The sequence below is a fragment of the Rosa rugosa genome, chromosome 6 (genome assembly GCF_958449725.1).
Source record: "Rosa rugosa chromosome 6, drRosRugo1.1, whole genome shotgun sequence".
NCBI lineage: Eukaryota > Viridiplantae > Streptophyta > Magnoliopsida > Rosales > Rosaceae > Rosa > Rosa rugosa.
In genome coordinates this window covers 39,048,884-39,066,796 of record NC_084825.1, presented here as the reverse complement: position 1 = coordinate 39,066,796, position 17,913 = coordinate 39,048,884, and the positions used below count along the sequence as shown (strand labels likewise).

Sequence of the window (17,913 nt, the reverse complement as noted above, 5' to 3'; positions counted from 1 at the left end):
ATGAATGACGCGCTCTAGAATGAGTACCTCAATGAGGAAGACTCAAGAAAATTATGGGTAGAACTCGAGTAGCGTTTTGGCAACGTTCGTGATTCCCTGCTTCCAGACTTAGAAGTAAGATGACATAGCCTCCGCTTCTGTAATTTCAAGTCTGTACTTGACTACAATTCGGAAGCACTTCGTATCAAATCTTTGATGGAATTCTGTGGACAGAAAATCACTGATACGATGTTGATCGAGAAGACCCTCTCCACCTTCCCCGTCTTTGCATTGATGGTAGCCAAGAACTATCAGATTAATGTCAATGTAGGACGCATCACAAGATTTCATGTGCTTATTGGTGCCATGAACGTAGCTAAAAAGCACGACAACATACTTGTGAAGAACTATAATTCTAGATCCGTGGGAACCAAGCATATTCCGGAGTCTAATTATAGTCGTTCCCCTAAGGGAGGGCTCAAGGAGCGAAACCCTAGAAATAGGGATAATTCTGGACGTTCTGTTCCATATTCTCACCCTAAAGAGGAAGGAAACCGCCAAGATAGGCGTGCACAGAACCGTGGAGGCAAACGTGTGAAGAGAGAGAGAGGCCAAGCCTCCAGTTATGGTGGTGACGCCACCAAGAGAAATAACCATCCTCAAAGCGCTCCCAAAGCGCCTCGATCAAGGGAACCTGACCATAATGATGCTTGCCTCAAATGTGGACTACCAGGACATTAGGCAAAAGCGTGTAAAGCATCCCTGAATGTTGCAAACGCATACAAGATGTATTATGAAGCAAGGGAGGCAAATTACATGGAACAAGAAGATCAAGATGGCGATCTCAATCTAAGGGTGGAAGACTACAAGGATCAAGACCCAGAAACTGGCGATTTTGATTAAGTCTTTTTATTTTCCAAGAGATGTAGGCAATTGCCATATTATTTTTGTAGTAGATGCCAATGGTATTAGTCTTTCTTCAAAGTAGGCGTACGCAATGTAAATGTGATGTCTAGGAAGGTTTTGAGATAAGTGGTACTTAAGCGAGTTTTGCTCCACCGACATCTCTCTACTCACCTGGTCACATTTGCATTGGAATTACCGAAAGAAGTTGGATGACCGCCATTGTTTTGCATTAGCTAGTTTATTAGATTAGATTTTCTTTGGTCACAGAAACGATGATGTAATTCCGTTTGGCTTATTAATGAAAGTTGAGTTCTTTTCTTTATGACTCCTTTTTAATTATGAGCTTTTCTTTTCAAGGAATGGATGAAGTACAATGTCTCGAAGACAGTGCGACTACGCACACCATTCTACGCCATAGGCAATTATTCTTAGAGATGTTGCCTACACATTCCTCTGTGACTACGATGGCTGGACCATCAGGTTTAGTTCAAGGACATGGAATCGCCCAATTCCTATTGCCAAATGGCACCTTGATTAAAGTTGCAGAAGCTCTCTACGCTCCTAAGGCAAATCGAACCTTATTGAGCTTTAAAGATATAAGAGCCAACGGATTCCATGCGAAAACGCACACTGAGAACGGAAGAGAGTTCCTTTGCATTACCTCTAATGATTGCGGACGAAAACGCATCTTAGAGAAGCTTATGTGTCAATCTAGTGGACTTTATGTCACTACAATTCGACCAATTGAATCCAATAATGTCATAAGAGATGATCTCTTGGATTCCGACATATACTGGCTTTGGCATGACTAACTAGGGCACCCTGGTCGTGATATGATGCCATGGTTGTGTCTCCCAATGGCCATGACGCCATCACCAACAATTCCCATGGCTCCAACGCCATGATGGGAGATGTAGTCACACATTTTGCTTCTAATAGCGCTACAGACGCGCAGGCCCAACCAAAATCCTCATTGGTTGCTTCTAAGGCCCCTAGCTCATTTTGCAAAGCCTGTTCCTTCGGGAAATTAGGACCGAGACTGTCCTACGCAAAGGATCCCAAAATACTCATTCCGTTCTTACAGAGAATCCAAGGGGATATCTGTGGACCAATTCAACCATCATGCGGACCTTTTAAATACTTTATGGTATTGGTTGATGCGTCGACACGCTGGTCACATGTCGCGCTGTTGTCTACTCGAAATGCTGCTTATGTTAAACTCCTCGCTCAGATTATCCGTCTACGGGCTCACTACCCTGACCATCCTATTAAGTCAATCCGACTTGATAATGCTGGGGAGTTTACATCGAAAACATTCGATGACTATTGCATGTCACTGGGGATTGATGTCGAACATCCAGTTCCCCATGTTCATACCCAAAATGGTCTCGCAGAAGCCGCTATCAAACGACTAAAGATGATAGCACGGACATTGGTTATGCGCACCAATCTCCCTGTTTCGGCTTGTGCATGCAGCGACACTAATTCGTCTACGACCCACTGCCACCCAATCTTACTCTGAGTTACAGTTAGTGATTGGGTACGAGCCAGATATCTCGCACTTACGCATCTTTGGGTGTGCCATTTATGTGCCTATTACGCCACCACAGCGTACTAAGATGGGTCCCCAACGACGAATGGGCATCTATGTTGGCTATGAATCCCCAACTATCGTCCGCTATCTTGAACCCTTGTCAGGCGATCTCTTTACCGCTAGATTTGCGGATTGTCACTTTGATGAGACAGTTTTCCCATCGTTAGGGGGAGATAAGAACACAGATGTTCAACAGGAACGATAGGAATTGTCGTGATCTGTCCCCACTATGTCTCATCTCGATCCCCGTACCGCACAGTCTGAACTTGAAGTACAATGAATAATCGAGCTCCAGAATGTAGCAGACACTCTGCCTGATGCATTTTCTGATGTTGCTAAAGTGACGAGATCACATACCTGCTGCAAACTGCACGGATCGATGTCCCAAATACTGGACATCACACCACTCCTGTGACACCAGGAGATGGCGCCATTGCCCAGCATGGCAATGATGTGGCATCTATGGCCGCAGGTCCCGCAAGGAAGCGCAGTAGATAGATTGGTTCGAAGGATACTAGCCCTAGAAAGAGAGCGAATGAGGCACAAACAAATCCTTTGATCATCGATACTCAAAATCCGTCCCATGAGAATGTTCCGGATTACGGTTATGTCCAAGAGACATCATTGGGAGATGCCTCAATGTCAGAACCTATCCCTGAGAACGTAGAGATCTCTGTAAATTACACTAGTGTACATGGGATGTGGGAAAGAAGCTCCATCATCATTGATGATGTATTCGCGTATTCAGTGGCACATGAAATTATTGAGACCGATGACATCGAACCACACTTCGTTGATGAATGTCAATGTAGAGCTGACTGGCCAAAGTGGAAAGATGCGATCCAGGCAGAACTTGATTCTCTAGCGAAAAGAAAGGTATTTGGCAAAGTTGTACCAATACTGCCCAACACCAAACCAGTTGGTCACAAATGGGTATTCGTTATAAAGCGTAATGAGAGAAATGAGATTGTAAGGTACAAAGCTCGCCTTGTGGTGCAAGGCTTCTCACAACGCCGTGGAATCGACTACGAGGAGACATATTCTCCCGTAATGGACGTCATAACGTTCCGCTACCTTGTCAGTTTGGTAGTTTCTGAAAAACTGAACATGCAGCTTATGGATGTGGTTACAGCGTATCTATATGGGGATCTAGATACGGAAATATACATGAAAATTCCAGATGGAATTCAGTTACCCAAATCAAGTGGCTCTAAACCACGGAGCGCGTTTGCAATTAGATTGAAACGCTCACTATATGGATTGAAACAATCCGGACGGATGTGGTATAACCGTCTAAGTGACTACTTGATTGGAAATGGATATGTCAACAATGAACTATGCCCATGTGTGTTCATAAAAATGACAAGTTCCAGATTTGCAATAGTAGCGGTTTATGTCGATGACATGAACATAATTGGCACCCTTAAAGAGTTAAGGGAAACCGCTGAACGCTTGAAATCCGAGTTTGAGATGAAAGATATTGGGAAAACACGATTTTGCCTCGGTTTGGAACTTGAGCACGGTAGAGAGGGTATCCTGATTCATCAATTAGCTTATACCCAAAAGATGCTTAAGCGCTTCAACACTAACAAGATTAAGCCTTCAAGAACCCTAATGATCGTCCGTAGTCTTGATCCAAAAAAGGATCCATTTCGTCCAAAAGATGACGACGAAGAAGTGCTAGAGGAAGAAGTGCCTTACCTAAGTGCAATAGGCGCATTATTGTACTTAGCACAATGCACAAGACCGGACATCTCATTCGTTGTGAACTTGCTCGCTAGATATAGCTCTGTGCCAACACGACGCCATTGGACTGGTGTTAAAGATATCTTTCGATACCTAAGTGGTACTATTGATATGAGTTTGTTCTATCCCTACAGAGAGATGATGGATTCGGACCCATCAAATGCAAGGGACGCCACACATGGTGGACTGCGTCCCCTCTCCCCATCCCAAAACGATATAAGTGTTTTGGAAGGTTTTGCTGATGCTGGGTACCTCTCTGACCAGCACAAAGGTCGCTCCCAAACTGGTTATGTTTTCACCATGGGAAAGACCGCGATCTCTTGGAGGTCTACAAATCAGACCTTAGTCGCTACCTCTTCTAATCATGCAGAGATTATTGCTCTTCACGAAGCAGTTCGTGAATGTATATGGCTTCGATCCATAGTTACGCATGTTCGAAGCAATTGTGGTATGAAGTCTACCACAGATAAGCCTACGAGCATTTATGAGGATAATGCTGCTTGCATTGAACAAATGAAGCAAGGCTACATTAAAGGCGACAACACCAAGCACATATCGCCTAAATTCTTCTATAATCAGCAACAACAGAAGCTGCTCAAGATCAAAGTGAACCAGGTTTGATCTGAGGACAATGTGGCAGACTTATTTACTAAGTCATTGCCCAAATCCACGTTCGAGAAACATGTGGCAAGAATTGGCTTGCGGAAATTATCCGAACTCCCATGATCGTAGTCATCAAGGGGAGGCGCAGACATCAGGGGGAGATGTCTACATGTTCGTCTCGAAGCGTGAAAGGTGTGTTGTGCTCTTTTTCCCCTTCGACCGAGGTTATTTTTGTCCCACAGGTTTTTGTTACTCGGCAAGGTTTTTAACGAGGCAACGAGAGAAGCACCGCCTTTGAGCAACACAAGGGGGAGTGTTTAAGGAAAACCCTAGTATGTGTTTGGCCTAAACTCTAGGTTACTTACCCTAGTGGTAATAGGGTTATAGATTCCTATTCAATGCAAGATTACTTTCCTTGTATGATTGAGATTCTATGCATTGTAATATTCTATATAAAGAGGCCCCTATTATCAATGAGAATACACAACGAATTTCTCCCAAGTTCTGATTCCCTAAAACAGTTTTTGTTTTATTGTCATAACGGGGAGGAAACAGTGTTTGAGAAGTTCAAATAGATTTGACAGGTGTCAACAATCTATTAGGAGACAGGTAAGGAGATAGGTAATTGGGGACAGAGGATTTGCTGCCCATCAATTTTTCAAGAGATTTTAAAGGGGATCAAAGCGCTTAATCACAATCAAAATTCGAGCTTGAATAAAAGTGAGAAGCTATAAATTAAGGCTTGTCATATTTGCTCCATAATAATTATGACTTGTTCTTGTGACTTTTCACTTGATTCCACGTTTTCCTCTTTAATTTGATGTATTGTTGTTGATTTGTTGATGGGTAGTAAGTAATTTATTTTGAGTTTGAGACATAACATGATGTAATAAATATATTTTGATTCAATAGTTGTCAATTTCATATATGAAATATGTTCTAATCTATAATATTTTACTTAGATGCATGATATAAGCTTGATTAACTCTTGAATGTGTGGTTTGAGCATATTCAAAACAAATTAGGGAGTCTAATCACCTCTCTAATTTATGGCTAAGATACTAGTTTAGAAAATGATTAGTTACAATACCAATTTCGATTGCTCTATTGGCTAGCTTGAGAACCTTAATTCTAAAATTCTTCACCTTTTGGTGCGACTAGAGGCCCTAACAAGGTTCTAGATTGTCCCAATAGAGTTTCTACGGCCCTGGATTCATAGTAGAAATATTATTTAAGGAATCTAATGACCCATGAGCCTTGAAAAGTCTTGGGTACGGTTCTTGATGCTATTATGAATTGTAAATTGAATCACCATTGTTGGAACATATTTGTGCTTTAAATTTGGCTAAGAGAATACCCTAGTGACATAATTTCCATTTCTTTATTAGTTTCTATTATCTTAATTTTTAGTTGCAACTTTAGTTTTCAATTGCCAATTTAATTTTCAAAATCAAAATCAGCTTTCACAAAATCACTTTCATTGCCCATATCACTCAGTTGTGAGCTTTTGCATTTACTTGTGGTTCTCTTGACCCATTTTAAGCTTGGTTGTTCCGAGCCGGGCATGTAAATAGCTTACTGCTATTTTTTAAGTTTTAAAATTGTTAGTGACTTAGTACTCGGTACAACCAAGGATTAGAGTTAGTTTTTCAATCCCCGTGGTACGATAATTTTGAGTTTAAATATTTTCCAATTCTTTGAGGATCGTACTCTTATTGCGTAAGTTGCATTTTAGCACCAAAATCACGTAATAAATAAGATAACAAAAAAAAGAAGTTAAGTTTTAAACTTTATAGCAACAACATCAGAAAAAATGCTCTCATATTCTCCCTCACGCTCAAGCAACCGTTAGAGTAGAACCTTTGACCTTAGCTTGATCTATGGTCGAATCGACCTCAGTTCGTCCTTGGGATGCATGTCTGGTTGTCATCTAACACGAGGTGGCATCCTGTTTGTGTTGCCTTTCGTGGTGAGGGGTATGGTTTCATTTCCCAGGTTCGACATGCTTTGGCCTCTGGCGGTGGTGGTAGGCAAGTTGTTGTTCGGCATCACTGGGCAACAATCTAGTATGCCATCTCTGATCCAACCTTATTAGTTTGGTGCTAACTCAATGGAAATGATACTATGGAGGATCTTTGTCGGGTGGTACAAGAGGCTACATGGTGATGATATGGCCAAGATTCAGATGGCAGCGTGGTAGGAGACGGCGGCATTGTAATGGGTGGTGCTGTGATGTTTAAGGATGTTGGAGACGGATCAAGTCTGCGTCTTCTTATTTTAGAATTGGGCATTGGGCCTAACTTGCTGTTAGGGTTATTGTTGCTTTTGTTGGACCTATTAATTTTAGGGATTTTGACCATTTACCCTAATTCTTAGGATTTTTCCCCCTTACACCACCCACTTAGTTTTGTTCTCATTTATCTATAAAGACTCTAATAAAGTCTTCCCTAATACCCAATTATATTTTTTTTTAGACTCTTTTGCCCTCACCCTTTTGTTACATAGAGAGAGAGAGAAAATAGAAGAGAGAGAGAGAGAAGCCATAGGAGATTTCGCCAGAACCCGGTCACATGCCGGAATCAGGTTACCGGCCGCCACCCACCAGACTTCTCTGAAAACCTAGCCGGAGCTCCCCAAAGAGGTCGTCAGATATCTCATAAGTCACCGAAGAGGTTTATTGCCCCCAATAAACCTTTATTATGGGGTAATAAAAGTTTATGAAACCTCGCTAGATGTTCCCAAAGAGGTCATCGAAGATCTCATAGGGGGCCGGAGAGGTTTATTGCCCCGCCAATAAATCTTTTTTTCCCCCCAATATATCTTTATTTCCTCCAAATAAACCTTTCGGTAGCCGGAATGAGAACTAATCTCCCTAACGTTAGACAAATAAAATTTTGATTAAGGAAAAAAACGAAAAGATTATATCAATTCAAAACATTTATTGCCTCTAATAGACCTTTATTGCCCTCCAATAGAACTTTTTTTTTTTCCCTTCTGAGCCTCTTGCTCCCATTTTATCAAAAAATAAAACATAAATAAATAAATTGATTTGGGCACTCAAAATTGATTTGCATCATCGCTTTCCAGTACCAGAAGAGCATGCACAAACTACGGTGCCTTCTGATCCAGTACCGCTGTTGTTGTCCCTGTGATCGAGGTTGGCTCGTATCCCAGACCGACGACAAACAGAAGAGCCGTGCGATCGTCAAAGTCAAATTGCGTCAACGTCGCGGTCGTCTTCGACTTCAAGGAGCTCCCTAAGAGCAGTGTTTTCGACTTCGGGTCTGAGTCTGAGACGGATGATGAGGTGGAGTGGGGAGGGAAAGAGAAGGCGAGGAGGTTGGGAGCGAATTTGAGGTCGTGCCTCATGCGGTCAAGCCCAGCCCCACTGCAATGACTCCGACCATTCCTCCGCCCACCACCACCACCAAAACATCATCATTAAGTGCCACGGCGATCGCATCAACAACTTCGAGCTTTACTGGGTCAAAAACTATGTCATTCTCCGATTTGATCTCGGTAAGAAGTCTCCGTTGAAGTGGATCGATGCCGCGCTGGAGGTGGAGATCGGGGAGAGAGAGAAATTACCAAATGGAGGAGATATATATATATATATATATATATATATATATATATATATATATATATATATAGGAGAGGGTCTGAATGAGAGTAGCTATAATTTTTTAATTAATTGGAGGTTAAAATTGGAATTAATTTCAATTTACCTACTCCAACTTTAGGCCTAACATCATGTTAATCCCTGATGTTTTAATTTCATCAACAACACCCCTGCACTCTTAATTTCAATCAGCCGTGTCCAATTATTCACACTCCATCCAAATTGTTCGTCAAGTGTTGCTGTGGTGATAGACAAGATGGCTAAATTACTATAGTGCCCGTTGTCAACTTTTTCCCACTTTGTTTACCTCGATCACTCACTCTCTCTCTCTCTCTGGGCTCATCCGATCCCAAACCCCAGAGCATACAATTTCCACCGGAAAACAAAAAACACAAAAATCTCATCTGAGTTTCCTCAGAAGAACCTCAAACTCCGATTTGGGTAGTGAAATCTACCCAATTCCTTATCTGGGTTCTTCTAATTTCTTCACAAAAGCCTTATATTTGATTTGGGTATCAAATTCTCCCTCATTTCTCATCTGAGCTCTACTCAATTCTTGTGATTTCGAGCTAGTAGAGGATCCCAACTCGTCCACCCACGAAACCGACTGCTGAGGACTCCGTTTCGTCTTCTCTCCGGGCCAGGACTTTGGAATCCTAACTCTCCGGCGAGGGTTCGAGCCTTCGGATCTCGCCTCGCCAATCTGGATCACCATGCTAATTCCTTGCACTCCCCTTCTATCTCTGATCTCTCAAGTCTCAACTTTATTATCAATGTCGGCTAAGCACTAAGACCCAATTTCAGCACCGCAACCTCAACGGTCGGTAATAACATCTGATAAGGTGGTCTACAGGGTTTTTGATCACTGATGAGGTGGTCTACAAGGTATTTGAGCACTATATAAAGCAACAGGGAAGAAGACCCAAAATCACAAACTTAGCTTCAAAGTTTCAAGCTTTTCTTATCTCTTTCTCAGTTTCAGTGACCCTCAGAGATTCTAAAGCAAACCCAGAAACAAAAACTAGATGGAAGGTGTAAGCAGTGTTATGATCAACGATAGGAACTTGTCTCACGATTTTTGACCGTCTGATCCCTACGAGGGGTTCGGTGAAGATGGCCATAGTGGGGATTCTGCTTCTTTGTTCTTTTATGTTCTCTTACCGTCATGGTGGTGGTGATGCTCATAAGTTCTCTTAGGTAATTGGTCTCTGTTGGATTCTTTTTTCTTTTTTGAGTTTAAGCTTTTGTTTTGTGATTAGTGAATTGTATTTGGTTTGTTTTGGTTTTGATCTGGTATTTCGATCAAGAATCTCAATTGTCTTCATGTAACTTCCAAAATCAAAGAGTCAATTTTAAGAACTGAATTCATGTGGGTTTTATTATTTACTGTTTGAATGTATCAGGCTTATAGAAACCAAGATGTAGCAAATCAATAAGGTTGAGCGATTCATTTGGTGCATCACTCAATTTCAGTTTATCTTTGGAACTGTGTAATGCTTGCTATACTGTTGGGATGAGGATCAGATCTCGGCAGTCGTTGATTTTTACTTCTTTTAATGTTTGTGTGTTTGTTAATATTGAAGATATGTAAATTGTCCATTTTAGCCCTTCTTGTGGGTCTGACCACAAAATTATCTCTTGCTATGTCATCACTTAACAGAAATTTTGGATGGAAGTTAGAGAATTGGACACGGCTGATTAAAATTAGAAATACAGGAGTGTTGTTGATGAAATTAGAACAACAGATACTAAAATGGTGTTGTACCAACAGTTCGAGTAGAGAAATTGAAATTAATGCTTAAAATTATCATTTAACACTGATTGGGTAGCTGGAAATTAAAAACACTTGGTGGTGTAAGTGGAAAAGCCTTGGCCTCATTCTGTGTTTTGGGTCAAGGACCCTTAGTATTAAGCTTTGGGCAATTAATTTTTTTGTTTGTTTTTTGTTTTGTTTTGACTGCTAGCAAATAGCAATAACTCTGGGAAAGCCCCTTCTACATATGGTGATCCTAGAGTTTTATGAATAAATTATGGAGGAGTTTGATCTTAAACAATAACATTGTCTTTGTTAATAGTGCTTAATGCTAGGGTAATTTCATCTAGCTCTATAACATAGCTTGCAAATGGTGAGTGTTATATTGTTACCTATTTATTATTATTAATGGATTAACACCCTTCTCATTAAAAAAACAAAACAAAAATATGGAAAGAAAGAATATATTAATGGTGACGAGTCGTTCGTCAAAAGATGTCTTCCATACAAAGCTATATATATAGGGTCCTTCTACTAAGGGAACCATTTTTTGGCCATTTTTAGGAATCTCTTGTGAGACTCACTTTTTGATCACATATCAGCATCTTAATTGTTCAGTTCTTAGGACTTTAAATAGATTACTTTTGTAAATTTTCGACCAAATTGATAATTGCTAAGGCGTTCATAACTGTGATTTACAATTCTAAGCATGAACGGTTTAAGTATGATAGAATTGGTTCGTCATTGATTTCATCTAAGTTCAATATCCAAACGATCGTCTAGTTTCATAGGTGTTAGCTAGGTACTTTTTACGTGGTCAAATTTCTCTTTTGTTTATTGAATAATTACACACTTATTTCGCTATCTAAACAATATTTTATTACTCTTTGTCTATCTCTACTTTCATGAGAACCTCCTCGAGGGTGTGATCAATGTAATGAAAGTCAGTTTTTTTTTTTTTTTTTGGATTAAATGAAAGACAGTAAGTTAGGCGCAAAACATTGGCTGCCCGCAATTGAAACTACAAGCTTATATTAGTGAGTAGTGACAAATTCCATATTTAACTTATGGTTATGACAATAGTTTAGGTATGCTCATATTGAATTCTGATCTATCCGAGAAACCATTTCAAAGTATATGTTTTATATTGTTGTTGCACGCATAATCAAAGTGTAAGAAAGTTCGCGATATACTATCTGTTTAGTTGAGTGAGTAGTAATTTATGTTTTGATGTTGAACTTTTAATCATCAAATGCGCTAGATGAATAGCCACATTAGATGAATAGCCACATCAGTTACCACATAAGGTGAGATGCAGATGTTATTAAAAAAATTAATTTTTATCTAATATTATTTGCATAAGAATTGTTGATTTTTTTTTTAAATAATATTACTTGATCACATTTTGAAGAATTTTGTTTGAAGTTATTATTTGATGCAAGAGTAGACAAACACCATGCTAAATCTTTTTGCATCTTGTGATCATAAGTCATATAATTAGACATCATGCTTCTCTGTTTTATGTGATTCTAAAATGATTTATAAGCAAACAGCTTCACTGGATCAGCAAACTGAAGATACAAACTAACAGCTTAGGAACTACAGATATTGGCTAATTGGCTTAACCCTGCTTGGCCAGCACAGAGTATAGAATATATTCAACATCTCACAGAGAGAAACAACAGGAAACTGACCATAACCCTAATTCTATTTATGCTTCTTCAACTTCATTGCCAACTCAGACAATGCCTTTCTGGAAGAACCCTCTTCACTCAATGCCTTACTAGCAGCTTCCTTCCATCCATTCATCCTCTGTCGAACCCTAAATCCTTCTTCCCCTTCCATTAGTTCCTTCACAACTCTAGTGATCTCATCACATCCCACTATGCCATTTTCATTTGCTTTAGGTCTCAGAGCCACCTTCCAACCTTCACACAATACATTTGCATTCATCTTTTGCTCTGCATATAAAGGCCAAGCAATGAGAGGGACACCGTTGACAATGCTCTCGAGGATTGAATTCCATCCACAGTGACTCAAGAACCCACCTATCGAACCATGACTAAGTACCTCACTTTGTGGCGCCCATGATGGCACCAAAAGACCTCGACCTAATTTGGTCCTCTCCTTAAACCCCTTTGGTAAAAACCCTAGAGGATCTGTTTGGCTTTGGACACTGAAAAACGATGCATCAGAAGCTTTGTTATCTGGACTTCTCACAACCCACAAAAACTTTGTTCCACTCATGTCAAGCCCTAATGCTAGTTCATTAAGCTGTTCAAATGAGAGAGTTCCACCACTCCCAAATGACACAAACAGAACAGACCCCCTTGGTTGTTCATCCAACCATTTCAAACACTCATGCCCACCAGGCCCATAAGATGGACCGGTCTGGACAATCGGCCCAATTGGATAAACTGGTGGCCCACGAAGCCCAATTTCATCTTGCGAGGCTTTTATAGCATCTGGCTCCAGTTCCATGAAGCTATTCACTATAACACCCTCAGCTAAATCAAACCTTTTGCCGTATTGAAGAAACCATTTGTATGCTTCACTCTTTCTGTCTTGAAATGGCTCTGGAAATTCAGCTCCGGAAATTGGAATGCACCCTGGTAATTTCACAGGCTCAGCTAAGTCTTTGTATTCACAAGCAACCATTTTGTCAAGCTTAGGCAAATGAAGCAACAAAATCAAACCAATAGCCATGGTGGACCAGAACAAATATGATGGGACATTGAAATCCTTGGCAACATAAAATGCATCAGTACCAAACATATCAACCACTAACCCAACTAGACTGGAACTTGCAGCGAAGGATTTGAAAACGTTGCGTATTTCGGAAAGGGAGCGAGTGACAGAAAGGGTTATTTTAGTTTGGGTTTTGGCTTCTGGGGGGAGGTCATGGAAATCAATAGGAGGGAGAAAGAAGTAGTTTATGGAATTTGGGAGGGTTTGGAGGAGGGTTTTCTCCGGTTTTGGGGGAGGTCCAATGGTGGGAATAATGAAAGTGATGGTGAAGTTATGGTGGTGGACTAGACGCTTGGCAAGCTCTACAAGTGGGATAAGGTGACCCATGCCTGGACTAGGTATCATAACTATGTGGGGTGATGATGCTTTGTGGTTGTTTTCCATTGTGGCAAGTTTTGAAAATGGTTGTGAAAAAAGATGGAGGAGTTGAAAGAATTATATATGAAAGTAGTCTATGAAGTAAGTTGGATCGAGAGAACTTGTAGCAATTTCTGGAATTACAATGTCTCAAGGATTCCAGAAACATTGACAATTGCGCTATCGGTGGAGTGTATAGGTTGCTAAAGGAACATACAAAGAGTACAAGACTTTAATTTCTAGGAGGTTTCTGGATTGAGTACTCATCAGTCTAGAGTCTAGACTGTAGGGCCTCAAGGCTACACATGTATAACAGAGTCTAGAGCCCGCTCAAGGTTTCTGGATTGATGGGTCTCGTACATTCTTTGGGTCTCGTACATTCTTTTCCTTTTCCCCAAACAATTATATAGTTCTGTACTTCTGTTGTTTGATCACCTGATGAAAAGCTAACACATGGTTGCCTACATAGTACCCGGCCGAGCCTATCATCAGTCCTCAAGGCTACACATGTATAACAGTATAAATGTACTCGTGTCTATCATCAGTCTAGAGCCTGCTCAAGGTTTCTGGATTGATGGGTCTCGTACATTCTTTTCCTTTTCCCCAAACAATTATATAGTTCTGTTGTTTGATCACAGAACGTGTGGTTGCCTACATAGTTTCGTTTCTTCATTTTGTCCTTATTTCTTTCTCATGAACAATTTGTTAGCAAAACCATTCAATAAAATTAAATAAATAGAGAAAGATTCATCGGTAAAAATTTTCCGTAAAAAATTAAAATGAAAAGAAACACACATTTATCTATAAATAAATCATCAATAAAAGTTTACTATAAAAAAAACAAAAATTAAAAAATTAAAAAAAAAAACTAAAACTAACCTCATACTTGTGCAATGCACATGTTATTGGTGAAAGACTGAAAAGAGAAATAATGTGAAGTTTCTTCTTATTTATTGTTTTTTGTTTTACCATAATAATATTTTCAAATGATTCTTTCATGAGTTTTTATAGTTATTTATTTATTTTATTTTTTTAGTAAAATGAGGTCAGCCCTTTATTGAAATTGAAAGGTTACAACGATACCATGCCAATAGGCATAAAAAAGAAAATAAACAATGTGAAAGGAAAATATCCAAAAATTGCATCTGAAATACAAAGAATTAAAAATGTAAGAGCAGCAGCGTCGAAACGCAGCGCTGATTTTACACTACGGATTGCAGCCGTGTAGTGAATTGAATAGTCGGTGGTTTGACTACCCATTGAACTCCAACGCACAATTTGACAAAAATCAACTTAGCGCCGGAATGAATGCACTCTCCCACCTAAAGATCGAAGCCGGCTAAGGGTGTCAGAACATGGCCATGTTGGCAAACGATCTTTCATGAACATGTACCATAAGCTTGGGTCTCGAATCCAATACCAGTAAACAAGAGTCCCAAACCAATCTAGCAACTGATATGCAGCCCACCAAAGATAGTGGGCCATATACCAAGCCCAATCTCCACCCGGATCCCAGATCCATACCCGTGTGCCAAAACCATCAGGATCTGGAACCTTCTACAGATCCGCCATCGTGAGTTTTTATAGTTATTTCATAATTTGGTGAAGCTTTTGGCACAAAATTTTAAATTTTTAGTTGCTTGGAATAAGCTTGCGGTCAAGTCTATAATGGATCCCCAAAAGAATAATATTGTATCCCAAAATTTTGAACATGTCTTCTTGCCTCCTCTCTTTTTTTTTTTTCTTTTTTTTTGGTTACAAGGGAGCCTAAAAAGGCCCGGCAAAAGAGCAAAGCAAAACAAACTAATCAATTAGCCTACCATTAGGCCTAGCAGAAGATCTTCTCGCCTCCTCTCTTTGGCAGTGGGTCTTCTTGCCCTAACCCTTCCATCTTCTCCTGATGCCTGCGGTGGACTCTGTGATGGCGGCTTCGACTAGTCTCAATCATTTGGGTGGCCTTGGTTACCCTTTCTTCCTCAATCTCTTCCGGTGGTTTCTGGGCGTTTGGTTGCAGGGCAGTAAGATTGGGACTTTCAGGTCAGCCTCTTACCATCTCTGATGGTGGTGGATTGTGTGGGTTCAGATCATGTTTGTCATCTTCCTTTCTTGGCGGCAAGGGGCAGTTTGGATAGTGGTATGTTGATGGGGTCGTTGTCTTTGGCGAAGGCGGCATGGATCAGGGCCTGCGGGTCTGGTGACATGATGCTGCATCTGAGACGGCTTTGTTAGGGTTGGTGGTGTAAATTGTGGTAGCGAATTGTCGGGTGTTGACCGTGGTATATAGTCTGGTACGGTTCTCGACTTCGGGATGGTGATGGTGCGGAGAATCAACATGGTGGCTAATGACAGTTTTCGCGGCAAAGTAGCTAGAGGTACGACCAACAGAGACGGCGGTGGCGTCACGGTTGTAGGAGTTGTAGCTCATGTGGGGTTTTTAACACGATGCTTGTGTTTTTGGGCTGGTAGGGTTTTCTTTTGGGTTTAGGGCTTTGTGCTAGGCTTTGGCCCTGTATTTTTTTTTTCCTTGATTGACCCGGGATGCCCCTCTGCATAGGGAGGTCTTGGGAAGCATGAATAGATTGGGATTAGGGTTTGAATTGCCCGGAGCCAACCTTAGTAGTGTCAGGTTACTAATTTCAGAGCTTTCTATTTAGGGTAGCTTTATTTAGGTAGCTTTAGAGTTATCTAGACAATGATAAAATTCTGTCATGCCATCTTAGGGGTAGTCATTGTGTATGGTTACATACTTTTCCGTTTAATGGATTGTCACCCAATTTTTCATCAAAAAAAAAAATTTCACTGAAGAGAAACAAATCATTTGCCGACACTGTTTAGTGGCGAGCAAATGTCACAAACAGTTTCCAAAATTCGGGTCATTCGAAACTTTGGGTCCCAACATTTTAAAATATCACTGTCAAGCCCCAAATTTTGAATAAAGGAATTCAAATCCGAAATGCGAGAACAAACAATCACAAGAAGACTCTTAGAAAATTTTTCAAATAAACTAAGCAACAAACAAACTGAACTCACAATGTCAATACCGACTCGTTCTTTAGAGTCACATATTACATTACAATAGTTTACAAATTAAACTGAATATCAATTCAACGTGTAACCACTCTCACCAACTCACTACACAGCGGAAGACTACAAGTAAAAGCGCCCTTCTACACCACGTGACGGAAAGTCCACCTCAGCTTTGATAACGATCACCCGATATTCTAACCTACACAATAACCCCTACACCATAGAATAGTGCACCGGGAATGTAAACAACAAACTCGGTAAGCTTTTCAGCCCGTATGAGTAAACGAAATTAAAATGACTCACGTCACTTATGCTTATAATTTCTCAATTCGTGAGATAAATTAAAGCAACAACATTTAACTCCACAAACACAACCAAACATATAATCACACTAGGTAACAATTAGTAATCCCTGCATCGAAAGTTTAGTTCAGGAGATCACTAAAGTCACCCAATTCAAAATATAGTAATCCCTGCGTCGAAAGTTTAGTTCAGGAGATTACAATCAAACCAATCAATTAAATCAAACAATATAATTCATATTATCTCAACTCACCCATAATATGAAAATCAAGTCCCTCTTGGACAACAAAAGAAAGAAACCACTTGAAACTCTCTTTTAAAAATGTGTACTCAAGGGCACGGTAACACAAAGTTATCCCCCAAGCAGTGCAATGTACCCAAGAGCACGATAACGCGAAGTTATCCCCCAAGCCGTACATTTGGCAGACAGACTAGAGCTCTAACTGAATTATAACCTGACACCTCGGCCGAGGTTCAAGTATACAACATGCTTCGATCACCAATGTGACAAAATGTCCTCAGACCGAACATTTAAAAGTCCACATGACCCAAAATGTTACACTCAACCCAAGATACTCTTTAACACAATCATATCAATCAATCACATGATATATTGCATTTCCGAAAAGAGTAAATGCTCCGAATAATAATCCAAATAATTCACAAATCATACGCATATCACCACGTCATGCCATCAACATATATATATTCCACGTAAATATATATATACGTAGTCATTCACGCAGGAAAGACCACTAATACCAACTATAGTTTACACATTTTAAAACCAAGAAATTCATTTTATACTTAAATTCATTTTTTTACCTGGGAGCCGTAGCCCTATGAACTGTAGTCGATCGAGTTCATATTATTTCAAACAAAGCATTAAATTTGAAAACGATTTACAATTATCACAACAATTCCAACAATTAAATACTTCGGTTCGTAAATAAACCTTGTGAGATTTACTCACCTTAAAGTCCCGCTGCGTCTTCTCTAACAGTCAAGATAAAATACCGGACGTACTGCCAATCACCTAAAGCAAGTACAACCCCGATTCAGTACACGAATTAACAAAAACCATTAAATTCCGAAACTCCCGAAACACACTAAAAATCCAAAAGTGACACCAATCGAGGCGAAACTTCATCCGAGACCACCCGAGGTCTCCGGAATACTTATACGATCAATCTATCAAAATTTCAAGTCAACAGGAAGGCCAAATCCTCACGGATCGAACATCGATCGAACCGAAAACCCTAAAACCCTAACATA

General features: G+C 40.1%; 1 protein-coding gene and 1 long non-coding RNA gene across 2 annotated transcripts; one reads left to right on the top strand and one right to left on the bottom strand.

Moving 5' to 3' along the window:
- Window positions 1-8,698: 8,698 nt before the first annotated feature.
- On the top strand, window positions 8,699-10,049 carry LOC133717462 (uncharacterized). Its single transcript, XR_009849639.1, has 2 exons — window positions 8,699-9,647; window positions 9,854-10,049. It is a non-coding gene; the product is annotated as an uncharacterized LOC133717462 (long non-coding RNA).
- A 1,681-nt stretch (window positions 10,050-11,730) lies between these two features.
- LOC133717371 (hydroquinone glucosyltransferase-like) lies at window positions 11,731-13,563 on the bottom strand. Its single transcript, XM_062144074.1, has one exon. The coding sequence runs from the start codon at window positions 13,333-13,335 to the stop codon at window positions 11,911-11,913; it is 1,425 nt and encodes a 474-aa protein (XP_062000058.1). The 5' UTR covers window positions 13,336-13,563; the 3' UTR covers window positions 11,731-11,910.
- Between the last annotated feature and the right edge of the window lie 4,350 nt (window positions 13,564-17,913).

Excerpts from the sequence above, each read along its gene's own strand:
- LOC133717371 (XM_062144074.1), bottom strand. The coding sequence starts at position 13,335 with ATGGAAAACAACCACAAAGCATCATCACCCCACATAGTTATGATACCT.